General features: G+C 33.5%; 1 protein-coding gene across 2 annotated transcripts in view; it reads right to left on the reverse strand.

The window, feature by feature from the left end:
- Positions 1 to 102: 102 nt before the first annotated feature.
- LOC120326806 (usherin-like) overlaps positions 103 to 22,794 on the reverse strand; it is a 57,493-nt gene continuing 34,801 nt past the window's right edge. For both annotated transcript variants that reach the window (XM_078111393.1, XM_078111392.1), the window contains 25 exons: positions 22,657 to 22,790; positions 22,291 to 22,339; positions 22,101 to 22,157; positions 21,472 to 21,760; positions 20,829 to 21,133; positions 20,041 to 20,339; positions 19,279 to 19,573; positions 18,374 to 18,697; positions 17,365 to 17,654; positions 16,660 to 16,891; positions 14,077 to 14,197; positions 12,810 to 12,960; positions 12,100 to 12,238; positions 11,714 to 11,814; positions 11,126 to 11,384; positions 10,457 to 10,648; positions 9,706 to 9,859; positions 8,733 to 8,989; positions 8,047 to 8,285; positions 7,519 to 7,733; positions 6,894 to 7,070; positions 5,942 to 6,019; positions 5,375 to 5,652; positions 4,701 to 4,826; positions 103 to 3,955 (listed from right to left, as the gene is read on the reverse strand). In XM_078111393.1, the coding sequence (XP_077967519.1) occupies positions 3,881 to 3,955; positions 4,701 to 4,826; positions 5,375 to 5,652; positions 5,942 to 6,019; positions 6,894 to 7,070; positions 7,519 to 7,733; positions 8,047 to 8,285; positions 8,733 to 8,989; positions 9,706 to 9,859; positions 10,457 to 10,648; positions 11,126 to 11,384; positions 11,714 to 11,814; positions 12,100 to 12,238; positions 12,810 to 12,960; positions 14,077 to 14,197; positions 16,660 to 16,891; positions 17,365 to 17,654; positions 18,374 to 18,697; positions 19,279 to 19,573; positions 20,041 to 20,339; positions 20,829 to 21,133; positions 21,472 to 21,760; positions 22,101 to 22,157; positions 22,291 to 22,339; positions 22,657 to 22,790 (4,836 nt within the window). In that variant the 3' untranslated portion in view covers positions 103 to 3,880. The remainder of the gene's footprint in view (positions 3,956 to 4,700; positions 4,827 to 5,374; positions 5,653 to 5,941; positions 6,020 to 6,893; positions 7,071 to 7,518; positions 7,734 to 8,046; positions 8,286 to 8,732; positions 8,990 to 9,705; positions 9,860 to 10,456; positions 10,649 to 11,125; positions 11,385 to 11,713; positions 11,815 to 12,099; positions 12,239 to 12,809; positions 12,961 to 14,076; positions 14,198 to 16,659; positions 16,892 to 17,364; positions 17,655 to 18,373; positions 18,698 to 19,278; positions 19,574 to 20,040; positions 20,340 to 20,828; positions 21,134 to 21,471; positions 21,761 to 22,100; positions 22,158 to 22,290; positions 22,340 to 22,656; positions 22,791 to 22,794) is intronic.

Here is a 22,794-nt window from a genome sequence, read left to right on the forward strand (position 1 = left end):
TAGACTCACTAACTATAAGCATATGCTTATTGGAAATGCATATCTATTAGCTATAGCACAGAATATGAAGTCAAGTGCGGTTATTTCTGATTATAGCATGGGATTTAGGTACATATTTATCCATGGGAAAGGAAAGGGATAAGAAGTCCTAAATATATGGCAAACCACAGCTTCTCGGCTTATCGGCTTTCCTCTCCACATGAGTAAATATGTTAACCCCATCCTATATCAATGAATACAAAGCCCCAAGTCCCCCTTTACATTGGTCGTAACTCGTAACGAGTGGTGGGATTCAAATTTGTCTCAGCTGGTTCCATCACAAAATCATAGTTTTCGGCCGGTTCTGTTACATGTTTTTTTAGTAATGCTGACCCTGGCAAATTTTAAATTTCAATGGCAAGATATCCCAGAGTAATTTATAGTTAAAATCAGTATTTTTAATAAGTAAACGAATAGCTCACAAAGTCCAGGCAGCCTGGGGGTTCATATGGAGCACAGAGCTATTTGGAGAGGCCGTGGTTCGCCATTTAATAGGCTTTCGGCTTTCCTCGCCCCCTGGATAAATATGTAAGTCCCATGTTATATCAATGAATAAATACAGCAATAACCGCACCCCACGTGGCGACTTATTCATATTCTGTTCTGTAGCTACGTTTTCTGCCTAATAGATATGTATCCCCAATATGCATATGCTTATAGTTGGTATGCTTTCAACGTACCATACTTCGAAACCCAAAACCGAACACGAATCGAAAAATAAAAGCCTCAATACGGCCAATTTCGCACTCGACCCAGCTGAAACAAGTAATTTTTGCAGCGAACAATGTGCTTTCTTCATATGTAACGAACCATTTAGCTGGACGACGTAAAAATGCAGGGCACAATGGATTAATGAGCAAATATTTGGAAGTTTCCACTCATTGTATATATGCTCATTGATCAAATCTATTATATATAGTTCTCTGTGCAAATGATTCTCTTCAATTTACCCATTGCCAGATTGGCATGATAGTCCTCAAGACATTTCTGCATTTACTGGAACCATCATGTGAGGAAATTTAATTGAAAAATAGAAAGGTTATAAATAAATTTTCATTCAATTTCTGCTCAGCTCAACACCTTAACAAGCGACCAGGAAGCTACAACTAGACATAGACCTGTCATACTTTTGCATCTGCTTTATCACGCCGTGAATACCAGAATACCGAGTTCAAATATTACCGGTACCGGTACATGACTGCATGATGAAGCCTTTAACATTCCTTTCACGAAGGCTTTCACCCAGGCAGTTTGTTTAAAATTGTCACAGACAATTGCTCATATTGTTCATACGTTAGCTGCATAGCTCTTTTAATAAAGTCATATTGCATAGTTTAAGAAAAATAATATAAAACTACAGTTATACACGTGTAACTAATAATAACAACTACCTCCGTCTGAACGTGCACAACCATGGATACGGAAACCGCTAACCCGCAAGTGAACTGACACCCGCCACCTTTCAAAATCGACAGTTATATTACGTCGAAAATCTACGTAAATCGAGAAGCGGAATTCTGACAATTTTGGCCAGTGGTATCAACAAAGTAGGCACTGTACAGGCATTACCGATGCAATTAATATATAATGACAACCATAATGTAGCAACAGGTATAGGTTTTGGCAATGGCAATGTGGCATTGACAAATTTGAATACAAATTGCTCTGATGTCCCATTTAAACTTTACACGGATTAGTTGCATTCACATTGCAAGCCGATTTCCTAAAATCAGATGGGGCTGGAGAGTCAATCCTCCTTTGACGAAATAATAAATTCTCTATTGGAATAGCCTGTACCTTTTTTAAGTTGCCGTTGTCTTGTTATTTCAATGTATCGTTTCATAAAGCATGAACAAATCGTTACTCAAGCTAACGTTTCGCAAATAAATTTGAGCACTGTACATTGTATTCATATTTATTTACTGTAGAATATACTACGACTCGTAAATTACCTTTGTGCTTTTGCGTTTCTTTTTCCGTCAAATAATTATTATTAGTAAGTTTTGGTACACGCTAATACTTTTGGCTTAATGATATTGGCCTTTCGACACAAACATGAAAATATCACAAACGAGAAAGGCAACTTAAACGAGCTGCCACAGTGTCGCCTACCTGGTGCACTGCACTGCAAAATATACGGACGTGAAACAAAGTGAAAACGATATCACAAGGTCAAACGTACTTGAGGAAAAGGACAGTAATTACTGTTCTAATATAGGCCTATAACACACATTTATGATTTTGCTTAAACAACTAATTTAAAATATTTATTTTTAAATCCAATAATAATTAATCGAATACATCCTAGTTTTGTGTCGCATGAAACACAGTTTGTCATTGCATCTCATCCATTCATCCAAGTTAGAATTAATTGGTGTTATTCACGTTCAATGTACGTAAAATTAATAAATATATATATATAAATGTGTTGTGAGAAAATTATCAAAATACAACATTCCCTGGAACTGGTTTTCGAAAATTTGATTTGAACTAAGTATTATATTCATATGTCATGAACCCCTGTCGAGAAAAGGGTCTCGAACTAACCGTAGCCATGTCTTGCAATTGCATCACTGACCACCTTGCAAGTGTATACGAATGGGAATGTTATTCTTGAATTTTTCATGATCTTCATCATTGAAATTACGTAACCAGTTGTTTACGTCCACTTCATGCTTTTTTTCTACACTATTGTTCTACAAGCTAATTATTACAATTTCTTCATTCCATCTGACCATTCGGAATGACCTAAATTCTTACGAGCATGTGTATAACCGTAAATATATAATACTACGCTATAACTCTTTATCACTAAAGTTATTATGATATTTATGCGGTATGCTCCCGAGATGAAAAGAAATGCTAAGGACGTAGTTTCGTCCAGAGATCATTCAAGTTGGCCACCCAATATAAAAATCTTTCGGTAAAGCATTTGAAATAATGAGACCTGTTAATATATTATTAGTGATATACACATGGAACTATACATTTATTAAATTTCTTTTCATTTAACATGAAAAGATGCAAGCGAAAAAGAAACGCAACACAATATTCAAGGTTGAATGATTATTTTCTGCAAAATGTAATCTGAGTGAAAAGTATTATCAAAGTAGCTAATATTTAAACATCCTCCCAGTGATGCTGGTAATATTCATGTTTGAAAACCAATAGTGTTTTAGTGTGCACCGGTACTGTCTGTTCAGGAAAATTGAAATAAAAATTCGAAACAGAATAAGAAGTTTACTTTGAAATGAAACTGAAACCAATTTGATCAGTGGAAGCATTAGACATGTTTTTATTACTAATTTAAAAATTGGACGTTTTGGTAATACCTGTCGTGATTTGGCATAATTTTATTCATTCACTTTATTCATACTTGTAAAAATTTTAATATTTTGAAAAATTAAATTCTTGACTTTGAAGTTAGAAATACCATATGATAAAGTGTTATATATCGATGAATGGTGTAATATTTATCACTAATACATTTCACATATGTCGTTCATTCTGAAAAATTGATTTATTTTTTTCTTCTATCTACAAATATCACAGTAAAAATTAATTTCAGTCACTTGAACTATCGTCAATCAAAAATATTAGTAGTAAAATGAAAATAGAATATTCACAAAAATAAGTTACAGAGCAAGTACATTTTTTAGTACTAAGTTCTCTAAAAAAATGCAATTTATGTCATACATAATCTTTAAAATTTCATAAAAATGATATGAATGATGATAAAATTGTTATTTAATCCATCTGAAATCTAACATTGATCATATGATATAAAATGCCTGAAATAGTTCCAATTTCGACTCCATAGCAAAAAAAGTTTTGAATAATTTTATAAATGTGTATCCACGAATGCAATCTTCTCTTTTCTAGTTCCAAATTCCTTCTGGGAACTGTTGTCATTGACCTAAAAAAGAAATGAAAAAATATTACGTAAAAATACCCGAGAAGCAAACTATATGGTTGATCTAATACAGGGATCACCAAACTACGGCCTGTAGGCCAGATCCAACTCTTGGCATCCTTTCATCTGGCTCGCAATAACCCGAAAAAATGGCGAAATCTTGTATATTTGTTTCGCTATGATGTTCTTGATCTATATTCTGCGATATAGAATTTAATATTCAAGACTTTAGAAATGTAGGATTTATATTGTTGAATAAATTGAATGTATTCCCAACTTTTGTGATTTTATTGTATTGCATTGACAAAAATATTTGTCCGGCTCGTTTTCAACACAGTTTGAGTCACACCTGGCCTGCGCTCAAAAAAGTTTGGCGACCCCTGATCTAATAGATGGAATATTTTGTATACAAGAGGGTTCTTTAAAGAGAGTATGCAAACACTTATATGAAAATTATATATCACCTGTGTAAACTGCTTACAATTTTCATGATTGAAAATTTGTAATAAGCTACATTTGATGAAACTGCCCTGTCATATGTAACGATGTTAAGCATGTCATGTTAAAAGTTAGAAATATTCATTTCATTGTTCTGAAATTAGCTCCCATAATATGGCTAATTTTCAGTGACATTTTCTATAAACATATGAATGTTTGCAAGGATTATATCTTCTTATTCTTAGCAGCTGTGTATATTGTGTTACTTCTATCAAATATTGATACATTGCAAAAATCTTAATATTGTTACCGAGTTGTTGAATCCTGCAGACCAATCTTGTGTGAATGCTGGATTTTGAAATTGATTTGCATCTGTAAACCTTGTATCTTGAAGTACACTATGATCCGATGATATGGGGAATGATCGATGAGAAACCTGAGAATGAAAAAATGATATCATAGAATGTTTCATTTTATACCAGGGAGAGGACAGTCAATGAGAAATTTTGAGCATTGAAGTATAATTCGAATATAGAACAAAAAGTTACGCCTAAAATACCACAATCATATATAGGGATACCACAATAGTCAAACATAATTCGTTCAGGATTGGTGTCCAACTACTGATTTGTTCAGCAATGAAACTTTTTCTACCATAAGAAACAATGGTGGTTATTTTAAATTGTTTACTGAATCACAAAAATTGAACTGATGCTTGTTAAATGGTCCAAGATGCTCGGTTCGGGTGGCGTCATTCGCGCCACGCACTACCATGGTATCACTGTATCATTTTTATATGCTGTATTTTATATCCCTTCTTCATTGAACATGGTTCTATACAAGCAGCTGCTGCAAGGAAAGAGCTATTATAGTTTGGGATTATTACCCCTATGACAATCATCCACTCATATCTTAGTTTGGATGTTCTGACAACACTACAAGTCAGTCTACTAAATTATTATTGATTGCAATAAACAAACTTACATTTTTCTGAACTCTTTCAAGAGAATCATTATTTGAAGAATCGTTGGAAAACAAATGATGACTGGGAACATTAGGAGGTAATCCTGATTTCAGAGGATCATCGTATCTTCCACTTATTCTTCGTAACACAACAGCAAGAATAGTGAAAATCAACATTATCGATATCAGTGCAACAACAGCGATGAACCATATTGTTTCATAAACAGGAACAGCAGCAGACGTTATATTAGGTTTTTCAGCATTATTCCCATCTGGTGGTTCAGGGATATAAGAGGTCCCTGTGAAATAAGATTATTCCTATGAGTATGTTCACAAGCTTATTTTCATTTCATGTGATGGTGGTCATTTAATTTGGTCTGCAATCTTTGAGTGTAGTAAACTGTTTCTGCTTATAAATTTTTTATGACTTTCCTTCCTGCTGACAATTTTTTTGCTTCTATTCATTATTACAATTATTACATCTATTTTTTATGATATTCACCAGGCAGTTTTGATTTTTGATGAAACAAAGCTGACTCGATTCAGTGATTTGAAGATGACAATTATTGTAACAAAAATATCACTAACCTTTTCCAGTATCATGCATTATCGGAGCAGAGGTTGCAATACCAGAATCTGTTGTAACTTTAACTTGAAATTTATGAACTAAAAGGAAAATTTAAAAATTATGGATATGGTCTATTTGTGTTAGTGTATTTATCCGATACAAAATGCAGTGTTTCACTATATTACATTTGATGTACCAGTATATGCTGAAAAGGGTGGTATTGGTAGAAGTACAGGGATATCTTGGTCGTCGAATATAATTCGTTCATGATTGGTGTTCTACTACTGAAATTTTTCAAACCATGTGGAAATGGTAGACGCAATAATTTTTTTCAACTCAATAGTTATCCTCACTGTTTTCCCCTTCTCCCCCTCCCTTCATCACTACTGTTTTTTGGAGACATGATCAATGGCAAAAAGGCAGGAAAATACACTAAATCACAAAAACTTCGCAAGACGTGGTATCCCACTAACATTGTTCGGACTTGAACTGATGCTGGTTGAATGCAGCACCAGGTTTTCAAACTCTGAGTTTTCGCAGCATTTTTGACTCAAACTTTTTGGTCGACTACCGAATTAATTGAGTGTCGAGTCAATAGACTACCTCGGTATCAATGTATAATGATACCTATACTATAAGAATAAGCATTTCTCCAACAATTGGGTTGTTATACATGTAAATCTCAACATATTGTGAATAAACTCAAAACGTTGCCACATTATATGCTCATTTGAAGTATTCAGGTAATAGACTGCCCTAAAAATTGGCATTGGACTGATCCTGGTGGCATTTTCTTGCCTTTCTATTCAATAATTTACTCATTAGTGCAAAATTAAGAATCACCAAACTTTCCAAAATGTCAAACCAACTAAAATTGATAAGAGCTGGAAAAATGATAAGAAGAAATTTGCACCAGAATTTCATTATGGTTAATTAGACTATCAAAGTAATTTCAATTAGTAAAATAAATACCCATAGCAGCAGTTCTTTTCATAGTATGAGCTGTGTAAATTCCACTATACACATTTCTTCCATGGTCAGAAAGTTCATACTGCATGAGTATGCCATTGAGTTTGAAGCTGTTGTGCCATTCAACATATATGCTGCTGATATTGCTTGTGACAGATATGGGAGCAACATATTTTGGTGCTGGATATTGAGAGAGTCATTCAAAGTTTAATAAATTAAATGTGATATTACAATGTATATCAATATATATACAAACAAAGGGTTCAAATTTACATTATGCTAGAGATACATTAATATATGGTTATTTTATTAGTGCAAGATTGGCAACCAACATATAAGATAGCCCTCAATATTTCTGTAATTGGGTGTGACTAAATATCCTCCTAGAAAACTGAAGAGACCATAAATGGAACCTATTTCATGTCTTGTTAGTACATTATATAATAGGTTGAAAAAATTAGTATTATATTTAGACTTTATTAATAAGTGCTGTACATAAATTTTTATATACCGTAATATCGTTTAGTACTGGCCATAAATCTGTTCACTGTACATCTTTGCAATATTCTTCTTTATATTTTCTCCAGTCTTATTGTAAACTCAAATTGTTTGTACAACTCTAAGTAACCTGATTTTAATGTAGTAGCAGTTGTCCATTCTGATTTTGATCTTCCATAATCATTGACAGAAACAACACAAAACTCATAACTTTGATATGGAGATAATTTGTCAATAGTAGTTTGCTGTGCAACTCCAACATATGATATTGTTGCTGGTCCTTTATGACATTCCTCTTGTAGCGGTTGGTAAGGAGAACAAGACATCCGCATGTGAACTTCATAGCTAATAAATATGTGTTACATTGTTTTTAAAAACTTCCAAATAGGTCAAAGTCGACAACTTTATTTCTGATTGAGGTTTTTTGAGCAACATTGTCACATGACTTTCACTTCAAACTAGTAATAAGCACCACTGATTTGCAGGTAGCTATCATATTTGTTCAGATTGGTAGGCAATATGCCGACACTGGAAAGTTTGTCAGTGCTTATCTAGAAAATCAACTTAGGTAAATATCATATCAATTTGCTGTAATCAATGATTTTTAGGTTTTCATTGAAAGGTAGTAAATAGTGAACATTCTAATTTTTTAAATTACCTGTTGATAATTCCATTTGATTCTATTGGTGAACTCCATTGTAACGTTATATTTTTACTGGAAATATTGATGGCTTGTGGGGGGTTTTGACCTCGGGGTGCAGCTGGCATTGTAGTCACATATGCTGAAGGACTCATTAAGCAAAGATGTTTGAGAGTGCATGCTTTCACTTGAAATTCATAAGATGTGTAAGGTATAAGGCCAACTGCTGTTTGATCAGGTCCATATCCTGTTGTCATCTGGAGTTCATAATATATTACATTAACATATACCGGTATATATATATATATATATATTACATAAACATACAAAAATACACATGTATTTCTACAGCTCTATGGTAGTTTCCAAACTTTATGTTCTTCTATTCCTACTCTGGCTGCTAACTTACTAATCATAAACTTTTTATTTAAACAATCAAATTGAATGCAATATGTGAATCGAATTTGATGCTAATTAATATTGGAAGAATTTAAAAAGGAAAAAGAATTTTTCCTTGATTAGTTATATGAGAATTTCAGGAAGTAATGTCACATGATATAACTGTGTCTGAAGAAAATTAACATTCCTGTTCAATAATACCATGTTTTAATCCATAAGATTTTGAAAGGTATTTGTTTTCACAGAATGTACATTTTTTACCATCTACTCAAAGGAGAAGATAACAATTGCATAATTTTACTAACTTCGCGAAATCGATCAGATGACATATTCCTACGAGCATACATTGTGTATGTTCTTATGACTCCATTAGGAATTACTGGTTGTGATGCCAGAACTTGAATAGATCTTTCGGTTATTCGACCAAATGTTGGAGCTGGCATTTGGGCAGGAATTGCTTCTCCAGTTCGTGTTAGTGATGACCAATCACTAGTAACATCTCCTGCTGCATTATGTGCTGACACTTTGTATTGATATTTGGTGTAAGGTGTCAAATTGGAATCTGAATTCACAAGTTCCGAAAACTTTAAACTCACCTTCCGTAGACACCCTCAGTGAATAAAGTTTGAATGGTATTTAAAAATTAAGATTGAATAAATTATAGGTAGTTGCATGAGTAGGATTTTCATTTTAACAAATAAATTTAATAAACAACACATTTATAATAGCATTTGCAATTCCTTTTTATTTCAAAATCTCTCTTCTAAATGCAGCACAATATGTTTAATCTTTAATAATGGCATATAGTCTGGGAAATAGATGTTTATATGGTGGTCAATCACAAATTGCATTATTTTAACAAGATAACTGGGTATGATTTTTTAATGCAGCGATATAAAGCATGGCTTGTCAAGTAGAAGGTATGTCAGAGACTTGTATTTTTAGATCACCAAATAGATCGAGATTAAAAATGGTACACGTGTATAAGAAAGCTGCTCAATTACACATTCAGTTAATATTAGTGGAACCCAACTATTGTAGTCAAATAAATTTTCGAAACAGGAATAAAATTTATGACGTTTGGTTGAGCAAACGTGTGCCACTTCTTTTGACAATATCTTTCAATGTAAAATCTGTACGTTTCAAACCTTGCTTAAGGTTTTGTTCACCCTTTAACTGTAATCAGTTTTATTCATTTTGTTTTTATCAATTATTTTATCGTCTTTTATGCTGATTATGGAGTCAAAACTTATACTTATACTTAGGAGAAAAACATACCAGAGAAAGATCTTTCAGTTCCATTATAAACAATTGTTCCTTTTACTGTTTCAATTGAGGAAGCAGTTTCAATGATTTGACGACGATATAATTTATACAAGTTGATCAATCCATTTGGTTTATGTGGTGAGTCCCAAGAAATATGCAATATGACCTCGAAATAAAATAGAAAAATAAAAAGCATAAAAACAACTAAAATACAAATTGCGATTATCATGTAAAAAGGCATAGTCATAGTATGTGATAATGAATTTCACAAATCGTATCAATAACATGATGTTCAAAAATAAAGAAATAGGAGATTCATCGTCTATGAGTGCTTACAAGTACCATAGTTAGTTTACATCGCTGCAAATAGCTATTTATTGTTCAAAAACCCATAAACCAATGAAGAAGAGAAGTCCTTCATTTTGAAATGCAAGGTGGAAGTTAATCAGCTACTTTGCACACAGAGTTACTCGGGTTAATAGGATCAGATATCAGCTTCTTCATTACCTATCCATTTCAATGCAATTTAGTTGAAATGGTGTAAATTAGCTGAGCACTTAACTAACCCACCGTGAGTTAATTTCTGATTTCATAATTTACAATCTGGCAGATGTGATTACCACTCTACTTATGCAGTAAGTTAGAACTGGATTTGAAATAATATTTCAAAGTATATTTGAATAAATACATACATTAATGGGATCCAATCTAATTATGCAACAAGAAAACATATCCATGGTGTAAAAAAAATAAAATAAATTACATCATCTGGTTTATCGAGAGATACAGAAGGCGGTAATTGTCCACTTGGTACTCCTTCCTTTGTTTTCTGTTGAGTTCTCTCACTCATTACGCATCCTAGTTGTGTACAACTTTGTAACCAGAAGGAATAATCTTCATAAAATAAGAGTCCACGAACTGTATGTTCATATATATTTCCAGGCAATTTGATAATCTGTAATGCAACAGAAAGAGTTTGGTAAAATGAGGGAATGTTGCAGCTTTTGTGTAATAATTATTATTGTTTTTAAGATGAAAGCTCACAAAAATGCAAATTCATGTTCTAATTGAGTAAAATTGACAAGCCCAAAAACTGTACCCACTTATAGGTGGGGAGGTAAAAAGTATAAAACTAGGCCTAAGTATAAAATTTTCTGGTTTGGTATAGCCTCTCCAAGGAATTACACCATAAGATGAGATGAGTTTTTACATACCTAACTAAACCAGCAAACTCTAGTCTGTCACACTAAGTACAATATCAACCATGTTCTCTAATTAAATTGTTATTCCATTCACTTCTCAGTGATGAACTTATTATCAAAATGGAACAAATTGTAGTAAATGTATAGTGCTTGGTAGTATTTCAAATACAACAACACCTTTTCTTTGCCTTGAGAACAATATAGAAATCCAATTGTTATGAATATTTTACCTTTTTGTCGTTCTTGTTGTTAGCATGTCGAACATATAAGGTATAGTTGACAATGATTCCATTTGGACTTGTAGGCGCTTCCCATACAGCATGTATCGATGATGAAGAAACAGATTTTAAAACAGGTGGTTGCAAACCTGCAGGGGCAGCTGGATCTGTCATTTCTGTGACTATGTCGCTTTTAACGCTACCTCGTTTATTATAAGCTGTCACATAGTAAGTATATGTTGTCCCAGGGCTTAGGCCAAAATCATGATATCTGGAAAATATTTAAAAAAAAAAGGACTGTAAAAATAAAAAGTGATGATCATATACTTCCTTCTAACTAAAACTATCTAAAAGCAACAACTGATACACTGAGAGATTTTTTTTTCAGTTCAGTAAAGCCTACCTACCTTTAATTTGTTTTGAGATTATGGTCATAGATTTGAACCATATATCTCAGATTTGTGACAGCAATATAGAAAGATGAAACATGACTTAAGCAATGTCCCATTTTTTGAAGAAAATTAGTTCTTGGTATAATCAATAGGGGCAATCAATACAAGTACAAATAGATTAATAGACAATATACAAAATATAACTGACCGTTTCAGTTGACCATCAGTGACAAAAATCAACTCATTATTTCTTCTTAATTCATATCTTATTATTTTTCCATTTGATTTTATCGGGGCTTCCCAATTGACCTAAACAGAAAAAATGTGTTAACATATAACATCATGATGTAAAGACAATATATGCTCATTAAAATATTATCAAAGCCTAATTGATATTTGCACTAAAATTTTTCAATATGACCATTGAATGCTTAAATTGTTGAAAAGGTAACACACCAAAATAAAAAATATATATATAATTCTATAATCAGTACTGAATAAACATGATTAGGATATATTATATTTATGCATGAAGCAAGTTCACATTCCAATTGCAGATTTTGTCAACATAAATCATACTAAAACCAAATTAACCTCAATTGAATGTGGACTCGTAACATGAAGTTCAGGTTGAGACATAATTTCTGGTGCAGCCTCTGATGTTCGAGCTACAATATTGTCACTTCTTCGACATCCACTACTAGTGCAAGCAGCAACAGAAACTGAATACAGTCTAAAAAAACAATCCTATATCAATAATGAAAATAAGATCGAGCACCAAACTAAATTGATTTGTTTGGCTCCTTGATTAAGTTTCTTTCTCAGCACATTCAGTGCAGTACTTAATGATAGTGCAGTACTTCAGTACTTAATGATAACTTCATACTACTCTAAATACAGCAACAACAATAATGAGGAATGATGAGAGTCAAATATTCTAAGTATAAAAGTTATAAATCATTTACAAATAAAAATAGGCACAATAAAGAATTTCATATTTATCCCAGACAAAACTACCTGTCTGTTTACCAGATGCACTGGTTAAATAAATAACCAGTTCAAAATTTTAGATAAATAAACATTATAGTTAAATTCAGGAATTTACCACTGACAGGAAGCAAAAGGAACTAATTTTGTAAAGCCAAGTAATCCACAATTTAAAAAAAAATACAGCACCTGTGATTTAAGTTGTAGTGTGATTAGCAGTAAAATAACAAACAAGTTTATTTTGCAATTTTTGAAGGGGATTGATGATAGACTAAAACTAAATAACTCTTTTTACTAAAATAAATCATAACACATACGTGTATGGCATCAGTTGCCCAACAAGTGTTTCCATAGCAAGACCTTCAAATTTTAGTCTTTCATCAACATATACTTGGTAGCGTTGAATCACACCATTAGTAATTGTTGGTTGACTCCATTCAACATGCAGTGCTGTTGAGTTGATTGAAACTGAAAACATAATGTAATATGTCTATCAAGTATTCGAATTATGAGCTAGGCCAGGGGTCTCCAACACGCGGCCCGCCAGGCATTTTTTTGCAGCCCGCGTCATTGTTGAGATTTTTCCACGAAAAACAGAAATAGTACGATGTCAACTATTAGTAAGTTTTATCGTGTTATTTATCATCAATAGCCCTGTCCGACAAACTGTGAAAAGTTAAGCAAAAATTTTCCCCTATTATTTCACTTTACCACATTCATGTTTTAAATACAATAATTTTATTTCGCATGTCATTGTGAGGAAATAAATGAGTTTCGGTCATTCGATTGTGTCCGAAGAAAGGTTTGTAAAGCTAATTACACATTCACGTTGCAGACCTGCGATGTTTGGCAGTTCTTATATTCACAAGCACTTTTTTCAACTATGAAAGTTAGCAAGTCAGCCCTCCGGACACGACTAACGGACGAGCATTTGCATGCTGTCTTAAAACTAGCAAACCAACGCAAAATAAGGCCAAACATCGAAACCAAATATCCAGCACAAGTAAATGCATATGTTTCATGTCTCGTTTGCTGTAAGATTCAAGTGTAATTTCAACACAAAACATTCAGATACCCACTTTTGTACCTAATTTCTTGGTTTGCAGGTTTTGCTTGGTTTTAAATTTCAAAAAGTGGCCCGCAACATGTTTTGAGTTGGAGACCCCTGAGCTAGGCTCAACAATATAGTGTTAAGCGTTAGGGTTGCACTTTCAACCGCACCTCTGATTACCCTGCGTAGGTTTGCAAATTAGAATTCTGTGGGGTTAATTATGTGCAAGAGGATTGTTGAAATTCTCACCACCATAGGATGTTTTACGTAACCGCTGGTCAGTTACAGCTTCTTCCACCACCAAGTCCATGCATCTGAGACAATAACTATCTAACTAATTCTATACCGACATGAACTGGTAACCAGACCAGAGGCCGTGGCTCACCATATGATTATGATTTGATATAACATTCCACTTTGTGCCCAATATTATAGATGAGTGCCAATTTGAATAGTGTTATACAATTCCAAAAACGCTGCATTAATAAATAGTTTAGTCGAAAATAAATTTGACAACAAATAGTATAACTCACCAACAAGTGGAGGTGATACAAAGGATGGAGCTTCTTCTAAAGTTCTTTTTACACTGATTGGACTTTCAACACATCCGCCAGCTGTACATGCAGTAACAGAATAACTGTACAATGAGTATGGCTGAAAAAAATTAAATATGATGAAAACAATGGAAACATACCGGATTTAATATTAGAATACAATGCGCAGTAAACGGGAATAAATATCGAACCAGCCTAATGTGTGATTACAACAGATATTCTACATTCTAAAACAGATTTGTATACTCCACCCTTACCCTTTAATCAATCCCATCCACCATTTACCTTACACAACTGTTTATATTATACATATTCAAATTAATGTTTTTTTAATATTCATCAAATTGGGTGCATTCCACACATTTGTATTTTACGCCAGTATGGACTTGCGCAGTGCTTCTCAACCTTTTTTATATCGGGGTCCACTTTCACGGAGAGTTTTACTCCGCGGACCACTTTTATTAACGTTTTTTTCTTTCTTCAGAGGCTAAAATAAGTCGAGGCAGGGTTATCTAGAACGAATCGAATATCAAAGTAATCGACTATTTTTCCGGCAAATTTTCGAATAATTCCAGATGATAGCCACTTTTCATTTCTCTCATTCACACATTCATTCCATTACGTCAAAAATTAAAAATTATGTAAAGCTGTAATTCGTTCGATATCCAAAACATGACCGATACCAGCATTCAAAATACCATACCGTTTATTAATTTAATTTTGTTCGACGTTACTCATGGTTGCGTCGACTCATGAAAAAATAAAAGCATCTCTAGTCTAGAGGCCGTGGTTCGCTATATGGTTGAGCCGTCTTATCGACTTTCCTCTCCTACAGGATAAATATGTAAATCCTATCCTATAACACCTGCAATCGGCAGACATAAAATGTGTGGTAAACTGTTTGAATATAATTAATTTTTAATTCGTATTTACGGAAAAATAAAAGCATTATCGCTCTAAAATGGTTCCATTATTTTTGCACCCAGGACAAATGTCCCTGCATACCTTTGCACCCACGGACATTTGCACCCATAAAAAATTGCACCGATACATTTGCATGCGCAGATTTTTGCACCCACATACAGATTGCACCCATGGACATTTGCACCATGGTTATTTGCATTCATATCATTTCCACCCACGTACATTGGCACACATTGACATTTGCACCCACGGACATTAGCACCCATGATCTGCGCGACTGCGCCCACAGACATTTGCACCATCGTACATTTGCACCCACATACATTTGCACTCACGTACTTTTGCATGCGCCTACATTTGCACCCTCGTACTTTTGCCCCCGCGCACATTTGCACCCACGCACAATTGCACTTGTGTTCATTTGCATCTGTGAACATTTGCACCCATGGATATTCACATCCATATAAATCATGCTTTTGTAGAGTTGAGGCCGTTTCTCGCTCTCTGTTTCTCTCCTATTTATTCGTCTTTCTCGAAGCACCCCTCTTTTGTCTTGTAAGATTCATTTAACACTAACTCGATTAATTTGTGTACGACCACTTTCCTTTGCCATTGTCTACTAACCACCTTACATTCGACATTTCGACTACGTTTGCGGTATTTCATCGAAAGAAATTGACCGATAAAAGTGGGATAAGATTATAACTCGCTATGACAATAAAAACGTAGCGTCCCTCACCAAGAATAAGGCTACTTAAAATTTGTGGTCCATCTTCATTTCGAATATATATTTATAGCTGGTAATTAAAGTTAGTCTACTCTAAAATATGGATATTTGTGAACATGACTATAGGTGCATTTATAAGCGGATGCGTATGCGTGAGAATGTCTGTGTATGCAGATGTACATGGGTGCAAATGTCAATTAGAGAAAATGTACATGGGTGCAAATGTACGTGGGTGCAAATGTATATGAGTGCAAATGAACGTGGGTGCAAATATACATAAGTGCAAATATCTGGGTGCAAATGTCCATTGGTGCAAATGTCTGTGGGTGCAAATGTTTGTGGGTGCAAATGTTAATGGGTGCAAATGTACGTGGGTGCAAATGTACATGGACGTGGGTGCAAATGCAGACGGATCCGATAGTCACGCTGGAGCGCCTAAATCAGGATGGTTCAAACCCATGCCCACGGGCCGCATGTGGCCCCCATCATCATTATCTATGGCCAGGGTCGCATTTGCTGGATGGTAATCAAAAAATCGCATTTGGTGTTGTTTCGTCATAAAAATAACCAAAAAATGTTTAAAATCTTGTTAAATCGCTCGTGTTACTGAATTGACTAGTGTCACGGCTAGCTGGGGCAACTAGCGAAGTTGAATAATGTGCTTGGCTAGTCCAAATTGTTTACTGGCTTTCTATATTTTTGGTTGGGAATATATGCTAACAATATATTAACTTAATATTAATGTTATGGCCCGACAATTTAATTCCTTCCAGTAATTTTTTGCTACCAGCCTAAACAGTATTACAGAAAATGCTTCCTATATGTCAAAAAAACTAGTAATTACTGGTACATCCAGCGAAATGTTGCGACCAAAATAAAGTTAACAAGCCAATTGATGAATGAGTACCTACCTGTAAATCAGTATCTGTAAATTGAAATTGTGTGGTTGGAAAACTGAGTGGAATACTCGAGTTTCTTTGAACTCTGAAAGTTTGTAGAATGCCATTCAATTCTTCTGGGAGACTCCATTTTACAATCAATTTTGTAGGCTTATGGTCCAAAGTATATTCTATGATAGGAGCTGCCAAACCAGATGGAGAAGATTGATGTGTTTCTGCAGTTACCCATTCACTGTCCACAAACCTGGAAAAGTGTAAGCTCTTTAGTTCGAACTAAACTCTTTGAGTGAAGTAATATGCATCTACAATAAGTAAAGAGCAAGTGACATATTTACAATATTGAAGAAAGGATGCCATCAATAATCAAACAAAAACAAAAAAAAAAAACATAATGTCACAGCATCCAAATGTAATTCCCTAATACGATTTTAAACAAAAAGAGTTCCCATGTTGAAATGTGCATAATTTAAATATGACAGTGGCTAGAGACCATAAGGTAGATTACGTATTTTATACAGTGATAACCCTCGACTATGTGGATTTAATAGGATAAAATCATAGTGAATGGACATAAAAAAGAATGTGCATTAAACTAACAAGTTATCCCATAGATAAAAAAAAAATTAATCAAAGAAACAGTTTAATTCAGAATATAAACGTTCAACATAATCTATATAAACTGAAAATTACCTATTGTAACTTGTTATTGAATCTTACCCCGCATTTGTACTACTTCTGATCTTGTATTCATATTTTGTAAATGGTTTTAAATTAACATCTGTGTAATTGTATGAATTCTGAGTTGGATTATCAATTTGATGAATGACATTCACGTCATCTTCTTCGTTTTTGTTATCTCCAATTGCTCTTCTCACTCTATGTAATGTACTATAAGAAGAATATCCATGTAATATTGAATCTTCTTCATTCATCCATTGATCATCGTCCATCAAATAATAATATCCTTTGTTTAGATTTAATGAACGTCTTTCTCGACGGAATGAAGACTGGAATTACAACAATTTTTATTATTGCCAATAAAATGAAAAATGACAATTGTAACAATGCCTTTAAATAACTGATTACTTTTGCAATTTACATATATCAAACAAACATCAGGCGAAAGAAAGGATAAATTTCACTGCATGGGACTCTTGTATGGGTGCTTTTCATTTTGAACTAATCTTCAATAAAATAGATAAAACTATCAGATGCTTACAAAAATCAAAATCAAATTCAATTGGATTTAAATGCAATGTATGTTTGAACAGATGTTGCTTGAAAGGCTTTTTATTACGTGCATCATAATTTAGACAAAATGGCCATACTAGGATTCCAGATGTTGGAAGATTAAAATTCTTCATGTTTGAAAAAACCTACTCCATTCTTGTACCCTGATTCGGATTATAGGCTCAGCTAAAACAATTGCCTGATTCAAATCTAAATGATTCAAATCTAAAATCTCTTAAATATGAGACAGACATAGTTAGCTCAAAGTAAGGTTTACACTATCAGGTAAAAATGGACATAGTTTTGTTCAGCTTAAAACAAGACTGTGTACCAACATCTAAAAGAAAATTCTCATTGCTTATAAATATTATCACATTTCCTGGCCCAAAAATGTGATTCATGGGGAATACAGAAGCTAAACAGTTTTTATGCTGACATTAAACTGATAAAAACTGTTTCCCTTCAAAGCAATGGTCTATTAAATCATAAAAATTACCTGATAATATGATCGTGGAATTTCATTTCTGATCACTTTATAACTAGTTAAAATTCCATTCAATTCCTTTGGCCTTGTCCAAAACAATGTTATAGCTGTTGTATTTGCCAGGGTGACAGAAGGTGCTGGCTGCATGTCGGGGGCTGTTTCTGCTGTTGTAAATGTTTGTGGAGGTGAAGTTGTACACAAGTCATGTCCAGTACAAGCTTCAAGTAGCAAAGTATAATTTGTGAAAGGCTTCAACCGTCTGAGATGATATTGTCTGAACAATTGACTTTGCAGTGGTTTGTCATCACCATATTCATAGATGTTGTAAATCATTATCTAAAAATAGGAACTATTCATATTACAATTTATTTTCGGAATGTGTTGAGAATAAACATCAAACATCAAAAAGCTACAATACAACACCAAACTTAAGAAAACACTTAAATTTGTAAATAAATTGAAAAAAAAAAAATACATTTGTTGTCACAGTTATAAATCATGTCAACTATGATAGTTCATGTCCAAAAATAGACTATCTATGAAATGTTACTCTGGGGCTCAAAGATCAATAAAATTAATAATGAAGGTATAAATATAACTTTGTAGTTTATAGCATGTGGAATACTATAAAAAGATCAACTTAGTTCAGATAATATATAGGTCAACTGGATGGTCAAATATACAGCAAATAGCATCTTTCAATCAGCCAGAATAAGTTATCAAGCTTTTATGTGCACATGAAAGCTACTACCAACAACTTAATCCAGAAATATTTGCTTACATAAACATCCCAAAATAAACAGTACAATAGAAGAAAGTTTCTAAATCGAGCTGGTGCAAAAAATATAATAGTATTTAAGTTGTACATTTTTTTTTACATAAATCATGAACAACAAGTTGAACCACAGTGGACCTACCTCTCCATTCGTAATAGCAGGTGGATCCCAAGTCAACATCAATGATTGTCCATCTTCCATTCTTGTCACAGAAAAATTTCCAACATTATTAGGTGCTGCTGCAGACGTTCGCACAGAAACCCAATCACTTCTTGCTTCCATTCCAGCACCATTTGTAACAACCAATCTAACTTCATAGCCAGTGAATGGTTTGAGTCCACTAATATGAGTTTCACGCAATGTTGATGGAACAGTGACTGCTTTCTCTAAATGTCGACTCATTGTGGGATCATTTGGTTCATCTCTATACTCCAGGCTATGTGCAAAAAATATTTTTAAATTGAAGAATGTTAATAAATAAATACTTATTCATGTAGCATGTTGGAAAGTATTAGTGATGCTAATTCTTTTGTTGCGTGTTTAAAATTTTGCTCGAAACAAGACTATTTCTTATTATACACTGACTTATATACGAATTTTTATAATTCGGTCTAACCTGTTCTATTAATTTTATTTTAGAACCGATAGTGAAATCCAAACAATTTTAATCTGTCATGCTGACATTATTTGGGGACAATGCTGTAGTAACCTATGCTAAAATACTCAAATGAAACATTGACAATCACCCATTGCAGTGGTTGTATGAATACAATTGTGAATTCGACATAACCAATTAAGAAAAAAATGAATATGAAGTTTTATTACTTTTTGCATATTTTCATATTTTACTTGCAATCCTTATCAACAAAAAACGAATCAAAAAATAAGTAACAGTACACTTACCTGTAACTCACAATATTTCCATTTGGCCTCTCAGGTGCTTCCCAAATAACTCGAACAGCATATGCTGATATAGCTGATACAGTTGGTGATTTTATACCATGTGGTTTATCTTCTAGTGTGGTAATATCAGCCCATGAACTATCTGCAACTCCTTCATTGTTACTGACTCGAACTCTGTACTCATATCTTGTATATGGTAGAAGCTCAACATCAGAATCTGTGAACCAATTTCTCTGAATATCTCCTGTACTGAACACAATTTTCTCGTGTGAATTCTGAGATGTATCACGCCGATAAATCTGAAAATAAAGTACATGTAAAATTGCTATCGATGATCAGTGATCAAAAACGTTTCAACCCTTTCATAAGCTTATGAATGTGAAGCTTGAACACAAATGTGAAACCTGGAAACAACTGTCGTCAGTGCATTGACAAAGTGGCCTATGAGCCAAGTGTTGAGTCAGTACCATGCTAAAACATTATCAAAGCACAGAGATTCACTGTGGAATTTGGGACATCATGCTGGGCATTAGAAACAAGCTTGTCATCGCACATATGATTACCCTGCACAGGTTTGCATGTCCGAATACCATGGGGTATAATTATGTGGAAGACAATTGCTGGACTTCTCGTCATTGTAGTGTTGTTCACGTAACTGTATGCTTATGATGTGTTATCAGCATTCTTCTCCCAGAATAAATATGCAAAAGCTATACTATTAAGGTAATATGAAGAATTGGTTTGTAGCACATTATATATGGGACTGAGTTTATTTGATATATTTCTACCTCATATTTTGTAAGAATGCCATTTGGTTTTTCTGGTGGTTTCCAGGATACATCAATAACTCGTGGACCAACTGCTTTCAATACAGGTGGTGACTGTTCTTCAGGAGGTGCTGGCAATGTGCGTACTAACTTTTCATCACCAGTGACACAATTTACGTCATCTTCATCTTCTGGCAAACATGTACGAACTCTGACTCTGTACAATGTGTATGGAGCCAGTTTTTCAATAACATATGTGTTGTTGTGACCAGCAGAATACATGAGCAATGGTTTGTCATCATCATCATCATTTGCAGAATCTCCATCTAAAATGGAATAAAGATAAGCAGTGATTGGTCAAATGTTTTTAGAATTTGTTAGAAAATCAAATCTCATACTATTCAAATACTTTTTAAAGTAAAATGAAAAGCTCATTATGAAATGGCTGTGAATATAGGTGTTCCTGTTGAGGCCCAGAAACTTTTTTTTAATAATTTGTCCAGCAAAAGCAAAAATAACTTCAAACATTAATTTGAAATGCTGTAAGTATACGAACATATTGAAACTCTGCTAGGGCTGAAACATATAAGAAAAGATACGGTTTTTCATGTTTAATTTCAAGACTCATGGAAATTTTTGAACAAAATATTATAATGAAATTTACCATCATTGACACTTCTTTTTGATCTTCTATGACCTCCACCCTTAGAATGGTGATCAGAATGCATATCGTCTTTTCTAATAATTATTGAATATCTATATTTAGCTGGAAATTCATCAGGATTCAGTGACCATTCTGCAAACAATGTATTTGAGCCTGTAACTCGAATATCTAATTTTGGAAGAACATGAGGAATGCTTTCCGGCATTTTAACTTGATGTAGATTGCTTTTTCCAAATCCAGCTCCATTGATTGCTATGAGCTCATAATCGTATATTGATCCAGATTGAAGCTGAAAAACATATAATAAGACATATAGGATCGATTACATGCTCTAACAAAATCAGTCTAGTGAAATGCTGTTGTTTAAAATGGTCAATACACTTTTACAAAATACTCAGTATATGAATATATTTGATACTTTACAAAAATTGTTTTGGCTTCTTGCTTCAAGTTATGAGGTAGAATACAAAAACTTAAAATAATTTTCATCTTCATAAAGTAATTCAAGTATTCAATATTAATTTCAATGGTTCTTATCAGTTACTCCAAGATAAATCGAGTGTTAAATCGAAAAAGTTGATGATTGCTAAAATAGGGTGCAAAATAAATAAGAATATCAATATTTTTACCGTTGAATCCGTGTAATTCAATTGTTGAGGACCACCTTGGTAAATGAACTGCATTTGCTGTAAAGAAAAATATTTTTCAACTATTAGTGCTTTCTAAAAAAATAATAATTTTAAATATTGAATTGATTGATCTTACATAGCTTTGATCAAAGTAATAACACAACAATATAACACAAAAATATGATTTTACCTGAATGTTGTTACTGTCTTTTCCCTTTGAAACTTTTTGGCGCATCAATCTAAATTCAGTCAATACTCATATGTATATGTGCGCTCCTATTGCTACAAAAGTGCTACAATTACATAAATATTGATTAATTTATATTTATAAATTCAGGAGAGGTTAGAAATTCATCGCTTTGTTTGTAATGCAATGAGCTGTGATATGCATTCTCTTCTTTATAACCTAAATTTGTTAATTTCAAGCACAATTTAGATGTCTACATGACCATTAGATATTTCATGTCTACTATACACCTCAATATGATTATGGTGAGTCTTTGCTATAAAAAATTAACCACTGTCATATACCATGAGGTGGAAGAGAAAGCTCTACCTATATTCTCGTATTACTCCATTTGGTTTTTCTGGTACTGTCCAAAACAGTTCCACAGTTGACATGTCTATTACAAGGGATGCAGGATACTTCCAAACTCCCTCAGGTTTCGTTTCAGATGTTGTTGCGGAAACCTAA

Source organism: Styela clava, chromosome 4, assembly GCF_964204865.1.
Source record: "Styela clava chromosome 4, kaStyClav1.hap1.2, whole genome shotgun sequence".
NCBI lineage: Eukaryota > Metazoa > Chordata > Ascidiacea > Stolidobranchia > Styelidae > Styela > Styela clava.